Source organism: Triturus cristatus, chromosome 9 (genome assembly GCF_964204655.1).
Source record: "Triturus cristatus chromosome 9, aTriCri1.1, whole genome shotgun sequence".
Taxonomy (NCBI): domain Eukaryota; kingdom Metazoa; phylum Chordata; class Amphibia; order Caudata; family Salamandridae; genus Triturus; species Triturus cristatus.
This window is the reverse complement of record NC_140592.1, coordinates 1,227,509,601-1,227,527,875: the sequence shown is the minus strand read 5'-3', so window position 1 is coordinate 1,227,527,875 and position 18,275 is coordinate 1,227,509,601. Positions and strand designations below refer to the sequence as shown.

At 42.9% G+C, this 18,275-nt stretch overlaps 1 protein-coding gene across 4 annotated transcripts in view; it reads left to right on the top strand.

Annotated features, from left to right (window-relative positions):
• The window catches only part of RYR3 (ryanodine receptor 3), a 2,047,168-nt gene that overhangs the window by 1,072,604 nt on the left and 956,289 nt on the right, over nucleotides 1–18,275 (top strand). For all 4 annotated transcript variants that reach the window (XM_085627314.1, XM_085627313.1, XM_085627312.1 and 1 more), the window contains 2 exons: nucleotides 3,384–3,474; nucleotides 5,811–5,951. In XM_085627314.1, coding sequence (XP_085483440.1) covers nucleotides 3,384–3,474; nucleotides 5,811–5,951 — 232 coding nt within the window. The remainder of the gene's footprint in view (nucleotides 1–3,383; nucleotides 3,475–5,810; nucleotides 5,952–18,275) is intronic.

Below are 18,275 nucleotides of genomic sequence, written 5' to 3'. Positions count from 1 at the left end.
CTCCCTTCCTTGTCTGTTTCAGTTCTGCATAGTTCTGCCGCTGCAGATGTACTACCAGTGGACGGCCTGGGTCAGTGCCCTGTTGCTGTACTAAGGTGCACGGGGTTGCTACGGCGTAATTCTCCTATGTTGTATGTGCGTCTGGTGGTCGATCCCCACTGTATTCACTGTTACGGATGGCTGATGCTTTCCGATGCCTGGTTCTCCCCTCCTCTTCTGTAGTGGGTAGTGCTTTTCGTACTGTGTTCTTGCATGGTGGCATCTTAATCACTTGCTCCGCTCATTTACATTGCCTTGTGCCTTGTTTTACTGGGTACTTCCCCGGCACAGGTTTTCCTCTTCCCCTGATGTCATTTGAGCAGGAGTTTTGGCGTCCTTCTATTCGGTATGCTGCTGCTCTCTGTAGAGGTGCTGTCCTCAAGACGTTCACTGTCTTCTTGTGCTTGTGTGCACATCTCTTTACAACTCCTGTTACGCTATGTACGCTTTGTACAGGTTCTTCCTGTACTGGTCACCCTTCCAGTTTGCCTTGAGTGGGACTGTGGCTCCTCCCTGCTGAGAGTCTGGTATCGCTTATAGATCTGGACTTTATCCGTCCGGCTCTGCTGCGAAATGGCTGTTGCTACCTATGGTGCACGCTTGTTTCTCATATGTCACTCATCCTTAGGGCTGAGTCTTCTCCTGATGTTTGTTCTGTCTGGCGTCTACACACACCCACAGGTCACGCACTCTAGGTTCTTGCTGCAGTGTCCGTGGGCTTGCCATGGACTTCTCGTAGGTGCAGTACTTCCTTCTGTGTGTGTCTGCATCACGGATCCCTTTCACCGATTACGTACCTGGTGAGGCATCTCTCACATCTGGACAATTCTCGCGGAACTTCCGTGTGCCTTTCCTTTTATGTGGTCTGGTTATGGCTGTACACACAGTCTGCCCTGTGTACTTCCGCCGCCCGCATGTGCTTTTGTAGTCATGATTTTATGTTTTTCATGTCCGCCCTTCCCAATGTCTCTTTGGAAAAGCGAGATTGCGCACTATCAAGTGTGGTGTCTCTAGTGAGGTTGGATCTTCCTGGGCATGGTTAGCACCCCCCCCCCCCGCTGCTGTCCTCAGTGTCCTTATTGGTGCGCTTCCACAGTGCTTCTTCCACTGTTAGCCATAGTCAACCTGTATGCTTGGACTCGGTCATACTGTCTTGTCCTCTCTCTGGGGCTTTCTTTTTGAGAGGTTTTGGGCTCTCTCATTCTGCACTGCCCTTCTGATTCTGTGCTCCCTTTCTCCACTGTGTACTCTGAGGGCTTTCATGTCGTCCCTCGGCGGCTTGTGATCCTTTGCCTCCCACTGTTTGTCGCTCCTTGCAGAGCTTCTGGTCTGGGATTGGCCACTGTGGCATTGCTGCCCCCACTGTGTTTCGGCAACTTGTTGATGGCTGGGTTCCTTTGGAACTTGGTGGGGTATGGCGTTGGTATCTATTCTAAGTTAAGGAATCTGAGGCTAGATGTCTCTATCAGATGTATGAGTTACTTACCTTCGGTAACGATGTATCTGATAGAGACACAGTCTAGCTGCAGATTCCTTAAAGGCCCGCCCATCCTCCCCGTTCTGCGAGGACCTTTTCAGGTTGAGTTTTATGCTCGCGCCTCCCTTTGGGTGGCTTTGTCTTCCTGCGGGGTGACATCCTTCATCTTTCCTCCTCTGGAGGATGGTTCTTTCTGGTTTCCATGTTTTGCTCCTCCCATTCTAGTGATGAGGCAGAGGGTTCATATCTCATCCTACATTCCTACACCCTGGTTGGGGCACAGGGTTTATGTCTCCTCCTACACCCTGACAGTGGTTCTTCCACTGTGGGGTCTTCTAGCGTTCTTCTTCCCTCCCTTCCACCCTTTTTCGTTGTTTTAGGGTCTCTTGCTTTGATTCTACTACGGTCAATTGGCTCGAGGTCTCCCTCACTGGGCCTCTCACCAATTGTTCTCTTACACAGGTTAAGGCATGTCTAGTGTTGCCGGCCTTTGGTGGATCGTTTTTAATTCTATGGTTCAGGTCTTGTTGCCTGTCACGGTCGGATCTTGTGATTGCAGGCTATTTTGTTCGCTTCGGGGGAGGGCATTGCCTTCACTTTTGCAGGGCTGCTTTTCAGGGCGCTGCTTGGTTCTTTCTATTCAATTGCTTTCAGTGTACAGTGCTTGTACTGTCCCTTGTGGTGGTGTTTCTCATCATCCCATTCTTTTAGTTTCACTGATTTTCATTATTTTTTCACACTGTTCTAATACTCTCACAGGTTTTGGTGGTGGCTCCCTGTTGTGGCGCGGAAAAGTTTCTCCGAAGAAAACTGACGTCGGCGCGCTGGGAGGGACTTATATGGCTTCGCTGACGTCATGTCCACGGACGACGTCAGGGCGGAGCCATGCGGCGCCGTCCCCCAGCGCGCAGAGGTGCTGCTGCAAAAACATTCCAGATCCAGTCTGACGCCTGGGGATATTCTAAGTTAATGAATCTGCGGTTAGACTGTGTCTCTAACAGATACATCATTACCGAAGGTAAGTAACTCGTACATTAATACTCTGATACAGCGCTGTCTACAGCAAACGTTCAGGCTGGGTGTCTGCTTACTGCAATGTAAGTAAAAGGGCAAAAGCTGGTAAGGTTACAAATACTGTTTAGACGGGTAAAATGCCCAGCTTCTCTACTACCATAGTCCATAAACAATGAGTGCTGTACTGTTTGGTATTTCGTTACCAAACTATGTCCCCGTAAAATAAAGAGCTTAGGATAATAGTAACCTGGACCCAATATTGCCAAATATGCTGTAGGCCCTAGGTGGACTCTGCCTAGTAAAACTTAAATATGCTCATAGAAGTTAAAATTGCCGTGCCTAATGTCTTTGAAGCAGATTTGTTGTATTTGTTTCTCAAGGAACTTTTAAAATTGCTTACTCATACACACTTGCTGTGGTTATATAATTCATTAAGATTGATGGGAAAATTTCAGTGATTGAATTGTTTAAATGTATTAGATGTGCGCATTAGAATAATTATTGGTGTAGCAATCTTATGTTGTCCAAAGAGAGATTGTGTAATCAGGTTTGTGAACAATATCAAGTCTTATCCTTATTTGCTACAACCGCCGATATGTGTTTCGCCCTACATGGTAGGTACAGCAGTGTCTGGGGCTTTCGACAGTGACATGCTCTGCTGTGATCCTTTTTGGTAAAGCTGCTAATACTGGTTGTTGGCTAGGTGGAAATATTGAATTTAGGGCAGAGATCTAGAATCTGATCAACAGGAAGCCACATGAGTCTGATGTTTAGGGACAAAGGAAGTCCACCTCTGCCCATCATTTTTGCACAGTGCCTTGCAGGTTACATGTCTCTTTCTGCTCCCTTGCAGGCACCTGAAACCAGCTATGCTGCAACAGCTGCTACGACGCCTTGTCTTCGATGTGCCTCTACTCACTGAGTACTGCAAGATGCCCCTTAAGGTAAAACAGATGCTCATAACGGGTCCTAGGGGAGCAGAACAAGTGAACTCACTTTATTTCATCATCGATAGAATGAATGTGAGATTAAGTGAACTATGGAAGAAATGACTGCATCTGTTTCTAAAGCTCCATATGTGATCATTTGCTTTGTGATGCTGGTGCCGAAGATAAATATATAAGAATAGCAAGTTTTGTGGAAAAATAAATTGATTTCCTAAGACATAAAGGAATCATAGTACCTTTATTCCTTTTCATGGGTCTCCATCAGCAGATCTTCATTAATATTTATAACCATTAAATATGTGTGTTGGATCCTAGAACACATTTTCAAAAAATATAAAAGTAAAGGAAACAACCCTCTCTCATTATAAAAATAACAATGTCCATTTAAAGGTCATCATTTGTTTTTAATTTTTGCATTTTGGCTCCACAGTTGCAACATTCAGCAGAGTGGCAAGCTTTTTTTCTGCTCTGCGAGTAGGAAGCAATATAGAAGCCCCTTTTTATTTATGCCTTTTTTGTAAGTGAAAAAAACGAAAGAAAATTGTTGTCAAAAGCCCATAGCCTTTCATGTATGAAGCAATGCACTGTCACTTTAAGGCAATGAAACACCTACTCAGCAGTAGAACTGAGCACAGAGTCAGCCGGTCCTGCAGTTCATTCCTCGGCTCTGCTAATAGGATCCCTGAACACAGGGCTTTTTTACTTCACACAACGTGATTTATGTTCGCTTCCTTTTAAGATATTTTCTTACAGATATGGTGGCATAATGAGTCAGTTTTTCGCAGATTCTTTTTTTCTCTCAACCTCTAAAGGTCTTTTGTGAGAAATTCAGCCATAATGTAGGTCTGTAGTGAGGATATTATTTTTCACTTTAACTTAGCTTTGTGATATGTTTTTGTCTGAAAAGAATCTTTGTCCTGTGAGCCTGGATGTAGGGAGATAAAAATATTGAGAGACATTTCTGGACTTTTGTGTTGCGGGTCCTTTCATAAGCAAAGGGGCACCTTCCCCAGCCTGGAATAGACCAGTGGACCTTAAGGACCACAGTGGAAACTAGTCCTGACTTGTGTTTTATGCTTCCCATCCCCAACACCCGGAGAGGTTCGTTCAGAAGGGGTTCCAACCTTTTTGCTCGGCCTAGAATGGCTCTATGATGTAATAGGCTCATTACTGCCTATTTGGTGTTAATATTCTCCATATAGATTAATCCTCCCTCAGTTCAATTAATCAATGGATTTGTCTAGCGCGGCAAATCAACCATGAGGGTATCCAGGCTCCGAGCTCCTGAGTTCAATGAATTCCAACTGCTAGACATTCTAGAAGACTGTAAATAAATATTATCTGAAGTTTGAGGGGTGTCCAACTATAAAACAAACACAGCAATATGAAAATGTTTTTGTATAGGGTGTACTGAGCATGATTTCCTCCCTATACCTTCACTTCTTCAACAGATATTACCATATCTTCTGCACTTAGCAAGGCCAGGAATGAACCCAGCTTCAGATGGAGTTCATCTGGCTGCCATTTCATGTTTCGAAAGAATATGGAACTAAGTAAATGTCTGGTTTAACAGGCTTGTCAAAGAGTTTCTTGAGGGTCTTTCCACCTATAAGACATTCGCCACCCTCATGGCAGCTAAATGTGGTGTTATTTCAACTGATGAAGATTCCTTTCCTTTCAAGCCTATATATAGGGTAGAAGTAAAGTATCTCTCTTGGAAGGTAGCCATCGTTTCATACCTAAGATCAACTAGGAGAAATTCAACCCTTTACAATCACTGAACCATTCCTCCAGTTCAGTGACCACAGAGTCATCTGAAGTAAAAATCCACATTTTATACCTAAAGTGCTGTCTGACTTCCACCGAAACAAACCAGTGATTTTAAAAACATATTTTCAAAACTCAGACAGAAAGAGCACTCTATACTTTAGATGTTAAGAGATGTTTGATGTTTTACATTGACAGATGCATGTGAATCTATGAGATACCAACACTGGAGAACATCACTTGCAGATAAGTAACTTTGTTATTATTTCACTCATCAATGCTCATTTAATCTATCTCAAAAGGATGTAAAGCAGAATCAGCCCGGTTGCGATTTGTACCTCTGATTCCTAGATTATACCAAGATATCTACTGTGGGCAGTTAATGGCTGCACTGTTGCAGATGTGAATCAGGATTTTTCGTGACGGGAAAGATGAGGGACTCAGTAAATATGCTTCTTGAATCTTATCTCCATTGCCTTATGTGCTTTATTATTAATAATGAAAACAGAAAACAGTTGATGCTGACCTTCTCTGTGATTGTATACTTCTCTTTTCTAATCTCTTAGCTCCTGACGAATCACTACGAGCAATGCTGGAAGTACTACTGCCTGCCCTCAGGCTCTGCAAGCAGTGGCATGGCCTCCGAAGAGGAGCTACATCTGACCGAGAAACTCTTCTGGGGTATTTTTGATTCCCTCTCCCATAAGGTATTACATTTCCTCCTTACGACTGCAAAGCAGCATGAAAGCTTTTCCCTCCTCCCTGCTGATAAGTACAAATGTGTCCTGCAGCCCAGCCCATGGGTGTCATTCAAGGTTATGATTTATGAGCTGTCTATCCTGATCTTTGTCATCTTTAGTGTATCTCACTGATGCTTAAGTGAGTTGAATAGACTAAGAGATATAGTAGATTCTACATTGTTACATCCCCCTCTGATGCAACAAATGAACGCTCTTCTAGTATGAATAGTGCTGTAATAGTATTAATATAGGCAGCCGAGGATTGAACAACATTTTTGCATAGTTTGTGGCAAAACGTTTCTCTCACGGCCTATACGGTGCTCATCATTTCCCAACTTGAACATACTTGAAAATAAACATAAAAATGGTGCCTTGGTGTAGGTCACTCACAGCTTTTCATGGTCCCATTCTGGGCATTTACTATTGGTTCAGGTTATCTCATCAACTATGAATGAGCTAGACAAAACAGTGAGTCCAATGCAAAGTGCCAGTTATTTGCACGCAGGCCTTTTTTTCTTGAACAAACATCAGTCTTTCTGAGCTCCATGCAGCCCCACTGGTTCTGCAGTTGAGCCCCTAAACTCAACAGAAGTGTTAGTAGTATTGAGAACAAAATGCATTAATTTGTTAGTCTTGGATCTGCTGCTTGTTTAAGGGCACTGCTAGCCAAGTAAAACATTATGAGTTAGCTGGTAAATCGGAGTTACCCTTACCTTCCTAAAAGTGCATTTCCAAGCCTGACCTGTCTGCCTTGGATGTTACGTCAGTTTTATAAAATAGCTAGGATTTTGACTAAGATTAATCTTCTGCTTTCCTTTGCTGTCTATATCTGTACCACTAGCAGGACATTGTAATGGCAGATTTCCAAAGGAGCAATTGTCAATGATTATCAAGACATGCACCTATTATTTTTTATCAACATTTGTGTGCACACTTGCAAGGCAGCTCAAAAGTGCATATATTAACATTTCACTGTTGAGTTAGGAGAAACATATTGCTTTCTTCAGTGTCTGTCAAGGAACAGAGAGCATACTATTTTAGATGTCTCACCAGCAGGATACTTTTTTAAACGAATGCAAGTACTGTCCGAGGGTGGCTCTACTTTTTTCCGGATGACTAGTCTCACATTACAGTCATTATAGTCTTGAGCCTAGTACATTGTCACAAATCTTATGCTTTTTGGGTTCTGTTGTATAACACTTATTCTGGAAGCTTTATCCGAGGAGAAATATTATTAGAGCTCATAATGTTGCTTTTCTAATCCAATGAAAGCCCAGTAAAAGTAAATGAATTCACAGTTTGTTTTTTTCCTTTAGTTTATTTGTTCGAGAGAGGTTAATGAAGACAAAACTGTAATTTCATTCTTGTAAAACTGACATAACAATCTTTCAAAGTATCCTTTAACCATAAAAAGATACTGTGCAAATAGAGATGGTGGAGTTGAGATGTTCATTCGTCAAATTATTATTGTGCCATACCTTTAATTTACCCCAGCAGGCTCCATCATTCTAACATTGGTTTACTGACCCCAGTCATGAGCCTTCCTTTCTGCATGAACTCTTCAAGCTCACCCTCTGCCGACAGATCAAGCTAATAAGCTTCATATGGGAGATTTTAATTTGTGGGTAGACCCTGTGGAAAGCCTGCAGCTGACCTCCTCATCAATATCTAGATATGCATTGCTAGGGTACTCAAAATCGCATGTTGTCTTCCAGGGGATCCTCATTAATGATCATGAACACTAAATAGTCCTACCCTCATGTGGGGATACCGGAACACTTTCAAAAAGTATACATATATGTATAACAAGAAATTGTACCATAGTACTTTATATACACGTTTGAAGCGTAAAGAAGGCTAGAAATGGCCATATTTTTTTAAATTTTCATTTTAAAAATAAACCATTACATCCATTACATGGAAATGCCTCACTGAACAGGTGAAAAAGATAACTTTAGAAAATCTTTCACTAGTCTTTTTTTTAAAGGAAAAAGAAAGGGAATATGAGACATTGTTAGCCAATAGGCTGCAATCCAAAGCATGGAATAGAAAACTGATGCTGTGTCTTTGGGAACCTCACAGTACCCCCTGTGTCCAATCATGCCCGATAGGGTGACTGGACAGTTCATTGTTAGGTCGAGCCTAAGCAGTGCATGCGCTGTCTGTTCGTGACATGTTGTATTCACTCTGTGGACTAACAGCCTGCCCACTGCTTTCTATTTGTTCATTTCAGTGCCCTTGCTTCTAAATGGTTAGTTTTCGTATTTGTCCCTCCTTTTTCATGGTTTGGTCCCACACATGGAGAAGGCCCCTCCCCCCATTTGTGTAGCATTACACTTGTCCCATTACTGTTACTGGCTCAGGGACTTTTTTACTTCCAGTGTTTCCCTTGATCAGCAGGGCATACCTCGCTTTATCTTTAAGCATGGTAGGTGCAACTTCTTATTTCAGCCCCACGGGGGGACTCAGCATTGCCTAAAGAAAGCGAGTGCCCTGTCAGGGCCTAAGCATTTTCTTTTTAGCACGGCGCCCGCTTCACAGACGTCGTGCCCATAGTTGCTGTCATTCTTCCGGCTTCATGTTTCAGCCCCGCTGAGTGAGCGTGGGGTGAGCCAGCTTTACATAGAGATGGCGAGTGCACTGTTATGCCCCGTGGCTTTGTGGTCGAACATGTAATAATGGAGGCTGATCACTCAGGGTCCTATACAGCGCTGTCGTGGCTTTCCCTTCTGCCCATTCACATTGGCGAGTGTCATTCAAACAGCAAAAACTGGATATACTCCTGCCCTCATAACATTTTATACTTAGTTATTGATATTTTTGAATCAAAAATAGAAAAATTAAGGATACTCTAAACACAGGAAACACTGGAAATTTCGTTTGTAAGGACATTCACTGATTTATTTAATTAATTTACCCTGGTTGGTATCAAAGTTACACAGGTATGTAACAAAGTATACAAGGACTGAATACTTCAATCAAAGTGTTGCATTCAAATAATCCAGTCCTTGATGACTATAACACGAAACACTCAACACGTGTTTTGTCACATCCGTGACTTTTTCAAGGCTGTAAGAACAATAATAAAGACATATGCATACATTTAGTTTATCCTTACGCTATAAACGACATCATATCCATATTTTACTGGACTGAGTATAAAAAGGATCAACAGAGAAGAAGGTCCGAAGCTGTGCGATAAGAACACAAATATAGTCCGTCCGATGTGAAGATAGAGAAGAGTGATTGTAGTCCCATTCCAAAAATTGTATGGACGAATAGAGAGGTAAATAAAAGTCTGAACGAATTGTGCAAAAAGCTGTGAACAGCATACATAATGCCCATCCTATAACCCGAAAATCATAGATGAAAAGTAAGAAAATATTCGAAAATACAGAATAACAGTGAGGGAAATTTACTGGTGACACCGGAGGTATATGTTCAAAAGAAGTTATTGTTAATGACTAGAAATCTGACCTCAAAAGACACAGGCGTCATGCCCGTTGTTGCTGGAGAACTCAGTCTGGGTCCAGGCCATGTACTACCAGCAAGCACCCAAACCATCTAGAACCAGACATAAATCTCAAAGAAGATCCAGAGTAAGATGTCATTCATACGGCATTCTACTCGTCAAATTTCTGCTGCCGGTCAATTTATGGTCACTCTTTGATGTTTACACAAATATGTTTCCTCTTGTTGAAATATTTCGAAACAACTCTGCAGCTGACGTTGTGCAACCTTCTCTTGACTCCTTTTAAAGATGGCAGCTTGGTGATTGATCATCAGTGGTGGACAACAAGTAAGACAAGTCCATTTTGTATGTTGGTGTCTCGGGCCGGACGAGCAGTCTCATATTTACGTTGTTCTCCCGCCGGGGTGACTTTTTGCTATTTCTATCACAATTTCATCACTTCCTCCCATCTTGTGATTTTGGGCCGCTGCTTGATCTCAAACTTTCAATTTCATTTTTTGCTCCAAAGTACAGCTATTTTATCATTCACAAAAAGAAACACTGAATGGAAAACAATTTACATTTTTGGGCTGTTTCCCCCATGTCCCTAGAGTGTTTTTCTCATTGCCCCTTAAGGTGTGTGGCGACGCTCCTTCCAAGCCTGGAGAACTTTGTATGGGTCCAGATCGTGTACTCCCAGCAAGCACCCGAACCATCTAGAACCAGACATAGATCTCCTAGAAGATCCAGAGTAAGATGCGAGTCATCTCACTCTAGATCAAGAAGATCTAGTGCAAGCTGTCACAGAAGGTCACGATCAGGACGTAGAACATGGTCTCCTTCATGGACTATGACCTCAAGATCTTCCATCAGAGATATTCTCCGACTCTCTCTAACACACCTCCGCCAAGGGTTTCTCCAAATGTCAACTTAAAAATTTCTAATGCGGTGTTTGTAAAAGGTACAATGAAGTTGAACATTCCTATGCCAGCTCCCACTGCATCTATATCTGTCATCTTTGAGATCTTACGTCAAAGAGCATCATCAACACCTCTCCTCCCTTTGGTCCCAGGTCTTCATGAGCCTGCAATGCAGTGGCACCTGGCACCTCCATTTATAAAAACTGCTTCATCTAGGCCCTTGAAAAAGTATAAGCCTCCAAGATCCTTTCTTTCAGAGGGCAGATCCACTACCGTATTTGGTAATTGTGGCTTCAGCAAGAAAGTCACACATAGTAGCACCAGTGTCCTCCAATCCACCATACAACCAGATAAGAAGAGCAAAAGAATAGATTCTATGGGAAGAAAAGTGTGTGGAACCTCAGCTTCTACAACGAAAGTAGCAAAGTGCCAACGCGCTTCTAGGGAGATACCATAGATCGCTTTTGGACTCCCCACCAAACTTTACAGATAAACTTCCTAAAGAAGACCGGCAATACTTTTGTCATTAACAAAGAGATGCTGGTATCAAATCAGATCAATGATTCAGCTGCTGACATTTAAGATGTATCTGCCCATGGTTATTTCCATGGTATTTGTGCAAGGAGACCCTCATGCTGAGACTACTAGGTCTACAACTAGAAGTGCAATTTAGAATACTGAACCTGCCATTCTCAGGAAACACGCAGATCAGTTCTCATGCAGATGATGAAATGTCATGGATGAAGGCTGATTTGGACACCTTAATATCTGTGGGCCTGGAAAAGAAACATAATTAGAAGGAGATACAGGCCTTATGACAAGCACTACTCTCCCCAGAGGGTTCAAACCCCTCACTGGTCACACAACCAGAAAAAAAAACACCAGCAGAAAAAGTCATAACCATTTACGTAGATCCTCTAGAGGAAGAGGGAGTCGGATCCATGTGCCACTCTTGTGGGAGGAAGTATCACAGCACATTTTTCAGAGTAGCCACTGATAACTATAGGCAGATGGGTTCTGAAAATTGTTCAGTATGATTATTCTCATCGTTTCTAATCCTCACCTCCATCTATTCCTCTAACCAACACATCACTGTATCAACAAGATCTATCACGGAAGGAGGTGGGCATTTTACTACAGAAAAATGCAGTGGGGAAGGTACCTTCATATCAAAAAAGGATTGGGAGTATTCTCCCGGTACTTTTTGGTTTGTAAGAAAGAACCAAAACAGGAATTCAGACCTATCTTTGACATCAGAGTACTGAACAAGTACATAAAAAAGAATAATTCAGAATGCTCGCATTACATCAGATCAAACCTCAACTACATAAAGGGGACTGAATGTGTTCTAAAGATCTTCAAGATGCCTACTTCTCATTTCATTCATAAAAAAGCATCGCAAGCTTTTAAGGTTCACAGTAGTCTCAGGCATTTTCAGTACAAAGTCCTACTCTTTGGACTGAAGTCAGGTCCCAGAACATTTGCAAAATGTATGGCTGTCATCGCTGCAAATCCGGAAAAGAAAATTTGTCTGCCCTTACCTAGACGACAGGTTCATAAAAAGAACATACTCAGCAGAAACACTGTTCCATTTTCAAACATGTCTCCACACTCTCACTATGTTACGTCTTCACGTAGACCTAAAAAAAAATCCCCCCCAAAAAATCCACTACCTCCCCAGTTCAAAGTATTCATTTTCTGGGAGCTATAATAGATACACAGTCTGATAAACTCACATCCTTCGGAGGAGGAACTGCTATCAATCCAACTGAAGTGCTACGCTCTATTGCAAACCCCTCACCCAACAGCTCAGCAGATTTGATCTCTGTTGGGATCAATGGCCCCTTGAATTTTTCTAGTTCCTCATACCAGACTCCACATAAGACCTTCATGCCTGGAAGGCCAGTGGAACCACTTCTCAAACTGTTGGGAGAAGAAACTGACTCTAACACAATCCGCCATAAATCACTCCCATGATGGCCCAAATCTGAAAATCTGATAAAAGGGATCTCACTCCATCAGCGTCTCCTAGCTCAGACTCCCTACAGACGCATCCCTACAAGTAAGGCAGGCACACTTGGGCCATTTAACGACCCAGGTGCTATGGTCACACAAAGAGAAGACCTACCATATCAATCTACCAGAGTTGAGAGGAGTTCATTTGGCTTTAAAATATTTTCTTCCGGTAATCATAACAACTTCTTTGCTTGTTCATGTGGCAATGGACTACCTGAACAAGCAGAGAGAACTGTATTCGAGATCGCTGTCCCTAGAATCACAAGCCACATGGAAAAAGCTTCATGCAAGAAACTTGACAATTACAGCTGTCCATCTCCCAGTTGCTCAAACATGGAAGCGGATACCTTCTGTCGAGCCTTCCAAGAAAACCACAACTGGATTCTAAACAACAAAGTCATTGAAGCAATTTTTCAAGACTGGGGATATCCTAAATTATTCTGAAATTCTGGCCCGCGAAGTTGGCTGGTCAGAGCAGGTTGCACAGCCGTATGCACATTGGTATATCAAAGTAATACCCATCCACAAAAGTAATCAGTTTTATCCATTTTATTTTCTTCATATATCATCATTGTTTCAACTCTTATTTCTCCATCACGTCAAAAGCGGTGAAATTCCTTGTACAACTTTAAGCATGTAACTCGTTCTATGTATTGCCCATCCAGGCCTATACATGAACATGTTTCGAATTTCCTTCATTCATAACATATAATCCTTGACGTACTCAATGCATTTCAGTTAAAAAACCTTCTTCAGGAGTATCTACAAATCGTAAACATATGTAAGTCAGTCACATTACATTTTGTCCCAATAGATGTAAATTATATCAAAATCATTATCAACAAAAGTTACCCTTCCCTCTTATATATCGACTAAATTTTACCAGAACACCCGTGCCACATTTAAATACCAACCATAGTAAACCTCCCATCGCACTCACCATCTACAGAACATTCCTAGTGCCTCGTAAATTAAACTCCTCCCCTAAACACTCATCCTAATTATTAATCTGTGCAATCTATCGATTTCCTAACATCTAACTCATTTAAACTGCAAGCTTCCTCTTCTCAACTTAAGCGATCCTATGTTCCCCGCGTGCCTAGTGCTAAGTTGGTCACTGACATGCACCCCCGATAAGTACCTGATGTAAACTACGCAGTGTTTCAAACGTCTCTGTTGCGCTCGTGGTATCTTAATGACGGCCATATTAAACATCTTCAATTTAAATAAACATCACCCGCCCTCCTCTGCAATCATCGGTGCCAAATATCACATGATCACCACCCTCTCCCGCTTTTCAGACCCTATCAACATTGTATGTGCGCACTACATTACCCACAATCCCCTAAAAATCAAACCTCAACCCAAACCCCCTTCTATTACGTCAGTGCTTATTTACAAACATGAACAAACGCTGTGCCAAAAGAACTCTCTGTATGTGAACAGTCCTTGTTGATGACAAACCGGTGATCCGGACATAATGAACTGCTTTTGACATGAATCACGTTGTTATCTGATAATCTCATTTTTGCATTTTTAATGGGGTGCTGCCAGGTAATGAAACGGCTGGTAAGACGACAAAATTAGAGATGTCCCGAAGCACACCCTTCTTTTTCTCAATTGTGTTGTATGTTCTCTGTCTTTTTATGATCGTTTGGCGTGCAGCACCCGTGAAGTGCGCCGTTCCTTTCGCACTAAATTAGACATATTTGCTGACATTAAAAACAAAAAATGCCAAGACTATGCCTCCAGATATTACCAACTAGGAAGGAAGAGGAATGCTCTTTTGATAGACTGGTCGAAGAAATTTCTCTACACATGTCCACCAATTTCCCTCATTCCAACAGTTATGGCAAGATGTTATCGGTCCAAAACCGGGGTGATAATGTTTGAACCGAAACGGCGTTGTCAATTGTGGTTGACTGACCTTTTTCATCTCCGAGAGCACCTACATAAGAGATTGTTGTACAGGCAGGATCTCCTGTACAAGTTTGGGGGCCATATTCTGCACCCCAGCCTTCCATCACTGACCTTAGCAGCATAGCTCCTGAATTCCTGCAATATGGCCATCTAAGTCTTCCACAAGAGTGCATGAACATGCTAAGAGAAGCCAATCGTCCTTCCACAAGAAAACCATATGCCTTCAAGTGGAAGAGAGTTTGCGTTTGGTGCATTCAGAACAGCCACAATCTTTCCTCCTGTCAGGAAGATGTACTGATACCATATCTTCATCACCTAGCAAGGTCTGGTTTACAGTCTTCTTCTATTAAAGTTCACCTTGTCGCTATAACTGCCAACAGGAAGTCTCCATCGTATACCTCTTTTTGAAAAATCACTGTGATTGTAGATTTTCTAGAAGGTATTAAGAATGTTTTTCGGCCAGTAAAGTCACTGTCTCCTCCTTGAGAACTTAACATCGTTCTCTCTAAATTAATGGGACCCCCCCCTTTAAACCCATACACTAAGCTACTTTACCACATCTTACATGGAAAGCAGCATTTCTAGTAGTTATTATCTCTGTATGTAGAGTTAGTGAGAATCATGCTCTATACACCACTGAACCAAACACAGTATTTTATAGTAATAGAGTGGTTATGAGGACACACCCCAGTTTGCTCCCTAAGGTGATTTCGGATTTCCGCATTAGCCAAACTATTTCCTTACCCATATTTTTCCCTAATCCATCAACACAAGCAGAGAAGTCCTCTGTATGTTGAGAGTCCTGGCATTTGTATCTATACAAAACCAAGGACATAAGACAGTCACACCACACTGTCTTTTCGTAAATATAATCCAACACGTACAGGCTTGCCATCTTCCAAACAATCTATTTCTGGATGGATTGTATCATGCATTATTCTCTCATAACCAAATAGCAAAGAAACCCCTACCTGGTAGGCCTAAAGCATATTTTGCACGAGGAATGACTGCTACCATACCTCTTCTTCAGATAGTTTCCATTTCAGAGATATGTAAGGCAGCTATATGGAGATCTGCCCATACGTTTACTGGACAGTACTGTCTAGGTTCAGACACCAGAGCGGATACTTAAGTATGGCAGGATTCTTTAAGGAACCTTTTTTGGGTGACGGTTAGAGCTGTTTTTTTCCTTGGTAGCGGTCATTTTTAGCCGCCTTTAGGCTGCAAAATTGTATATAAAGTACTATGGTATAGATTTTTGTTATACATTTGTGTGTACTTTATAAAAGTGCTCTGCTAACCCTGCACATGAGCAGGACTATTCTGTGCTTATGACTTTGAAGAGGATTTCCCTGGAAGAGAACTAGGATTACAGATGAACACAGACTGCAGGTTACACTTGGCTGTTTTTAGGACTTGGGTCTCGAGCTGGGGCAAGATATGATCCCTGTATACCATCTATGAACTGGATGAATTTAACCCTGTGATATGATGATTGCTCTAGGATGGTACCACAACCAATATTCTAAAGTATTGTGAATACAACCTACTTTACTTTAAGCCCTGATGAAGTTCCTAGGTATCCAGCAATGAAACGCGTTGGCTGAATTTTATAAATGTGTGCAATACTAAGCATTAATAAATGAAGATGATGGACTTAATCTTGCTAAATTGAATTTCTTTCCTGGTGCACCTTCCTTTTGAAGAATTAGATGAGTAACGTTTCCTTCTTACATAACCTCAAAATCACTTCCCTATGTAACCTGAAAACCCTAGTGCGATCAGGTCATTACTTTGTTTCCTCCACACTTATAAATTTAACCTAGAAATCCACATTGTAGTACTAGAACCACGGTTCCACTATCCAAATCAGACACTTTAGAAAAAAAAACACAGAGTAATTCGAGACAACCTATAATGGTACCCAAAACAACAGCCTTGCAATAAGTGCCCTGTAAACATTGCTTGACTACCTCTACCTCAATAGATGTTCTGACCTAGGCACTTTACTCCCCAGCAAACTGAAAAACTCAAGGCGGGTCCCAAATCCATTAACAGGTGGCTCAGTGCAGAACCTGTTGAGCTGATATGCAACATCTTAACCTGGGACATTAATGACATATTTGGCACACTGAAGAAGGTATAATTAGCTGCAATAGACCAGTAGAGCCCATCATAACGCCATCGACAGAACCAAAACAACCTAAATTGTTAAACAGATTAAGGAGGTACCTAATCAGATGATTCTGCCAATATTCAATGTCTGCCGGAAACTGACTAACCCCAATGCCCTAAAAGTGACTGCTTCTCATACCATGAATACTTGAGTTCTTTGAGGCCAATATCTAAAATCCATCATCATCTCCATAAAAGTAACCCTTTAAGTCTATCTCACCTGTTCCCTGCAATCCAGCTTCTTCTTCACACCAACAAAAATACTGAATCTGGCTGCCAAAACAAAAGTATCTTATAGACACTTCTAATCACAGATTCCTTACCTTAGAATAATCCCCAGTCGTCAGACTGGATCTGGGCAATTTTCGTGACCAGTACCCCTGCATGTTCATAGGTGGCGTCGTTCTGCTCCGCATGGCATCGTCGGTATTTTCCGCTCTGAAATTGACATGTGTGGTGCTCATATAGGCACCACCCCAGAGTGCTGAGTTCAGTTATTTTCTTTCCACGCCAGTCAGCGCAGATCCGGAGAAGAGCTACCCCCAGTCTCTCTTTGACTGACCTCAATTTTTGTGACTTTGTCTCCTGGTGTGGCAAGATTTCCACAAGGAAGGCTGATTTCAAGCCCTGTCACGCCTGTCACTGACATATGTCGGTGACAGATCCACACCTCATCTGTCTGTAGTGCCTTGAGCGTGACCATGACGCCAAGACATAAGTCAGCTGTTGTGCCATGCACACCAAGGCCTTGAGGGAACGGCCCCTGAAGCTCCTTGCTGCTTGCCCTCCGACAGTCTCGATCCTAGTCAAGAGGAAGGTCCCAGGATACATCACGGAGCCACTTCAAGTGGTTTTCATCGCAGTCGAAGTCCCGGGCAGTTGGGTAAGTTCCACAAATGAAAGAAGAGCAAGAAGTCAAAGAGGTCTTCGGCTTCGCCCCGTCTGTCAAAGTCTTCCGACAAGATGAGGAAGTGTCGGCATTCGAGGCCTGGCTCTCCAGTTAAGCCTGCTCCTGGGCTGTCTCTGCGCCTCCCCGAGTTTCCAGGTGCCGGAGTGACCCCCTGCCCAACTTTGCAAATTTTATGAGGCCAAGCACTTCGTAATCGGGCATATTTGAAGAGCATTAGTGCTACTTGGGCTCAGGAGGGGCCCCAATTGGTCTTCTGCTGGTGGTTTTGCATCTGGCACCACTCGGGCCCCTTGGATCCATAGATGGAGCCGAGCAGGCCGCGCCATTCCCATACTCATCCCTGACTCCGAAACGCAGCCGGATGGGTGTCGTCTGACTCCAGCGCCTACTGGGGGCAGGCCAACCAGGCCGGAGCCTCAGCCCTATTCCTTTGGGCAAGGACTTGGGGATGATTGGTAGGGGCCACTGGACACTAATGAATACCAGCCCCAAATGCCACAGAGAATACCTAGTGGGAAGATCTAGTGGATGCCAGTGGACTGGACCCCTCCCCAGTTACTGGCTTGGTTTCTCCTCTTACCGTGGCTACAGAGGAAGCAGCCTCATTTGGTATGGTGGTGAGGAGGCCAGCTGAGGTCCTGGCCCTTCAGCTGACCACTGAGGCTGTCAACACTAATGTCTTGACTGAAGTGCTTCAGTCAGGAGTCGCCACATCTGAACCGCTTCTCCCTTTATTGAAACCCTCACGGACGGGTCCAATTCCAGCACAAGAGCTCCTATGGATAGGTCAATTGACCGCCACCATCTCCCCGTCTCAGGAGACCTCAGTTTCCTCACAACCCACCCTAATCCAAAGAGCTTGCTGGTCCAAGCCTCCACTTCCAAATTAAATCCTGCTA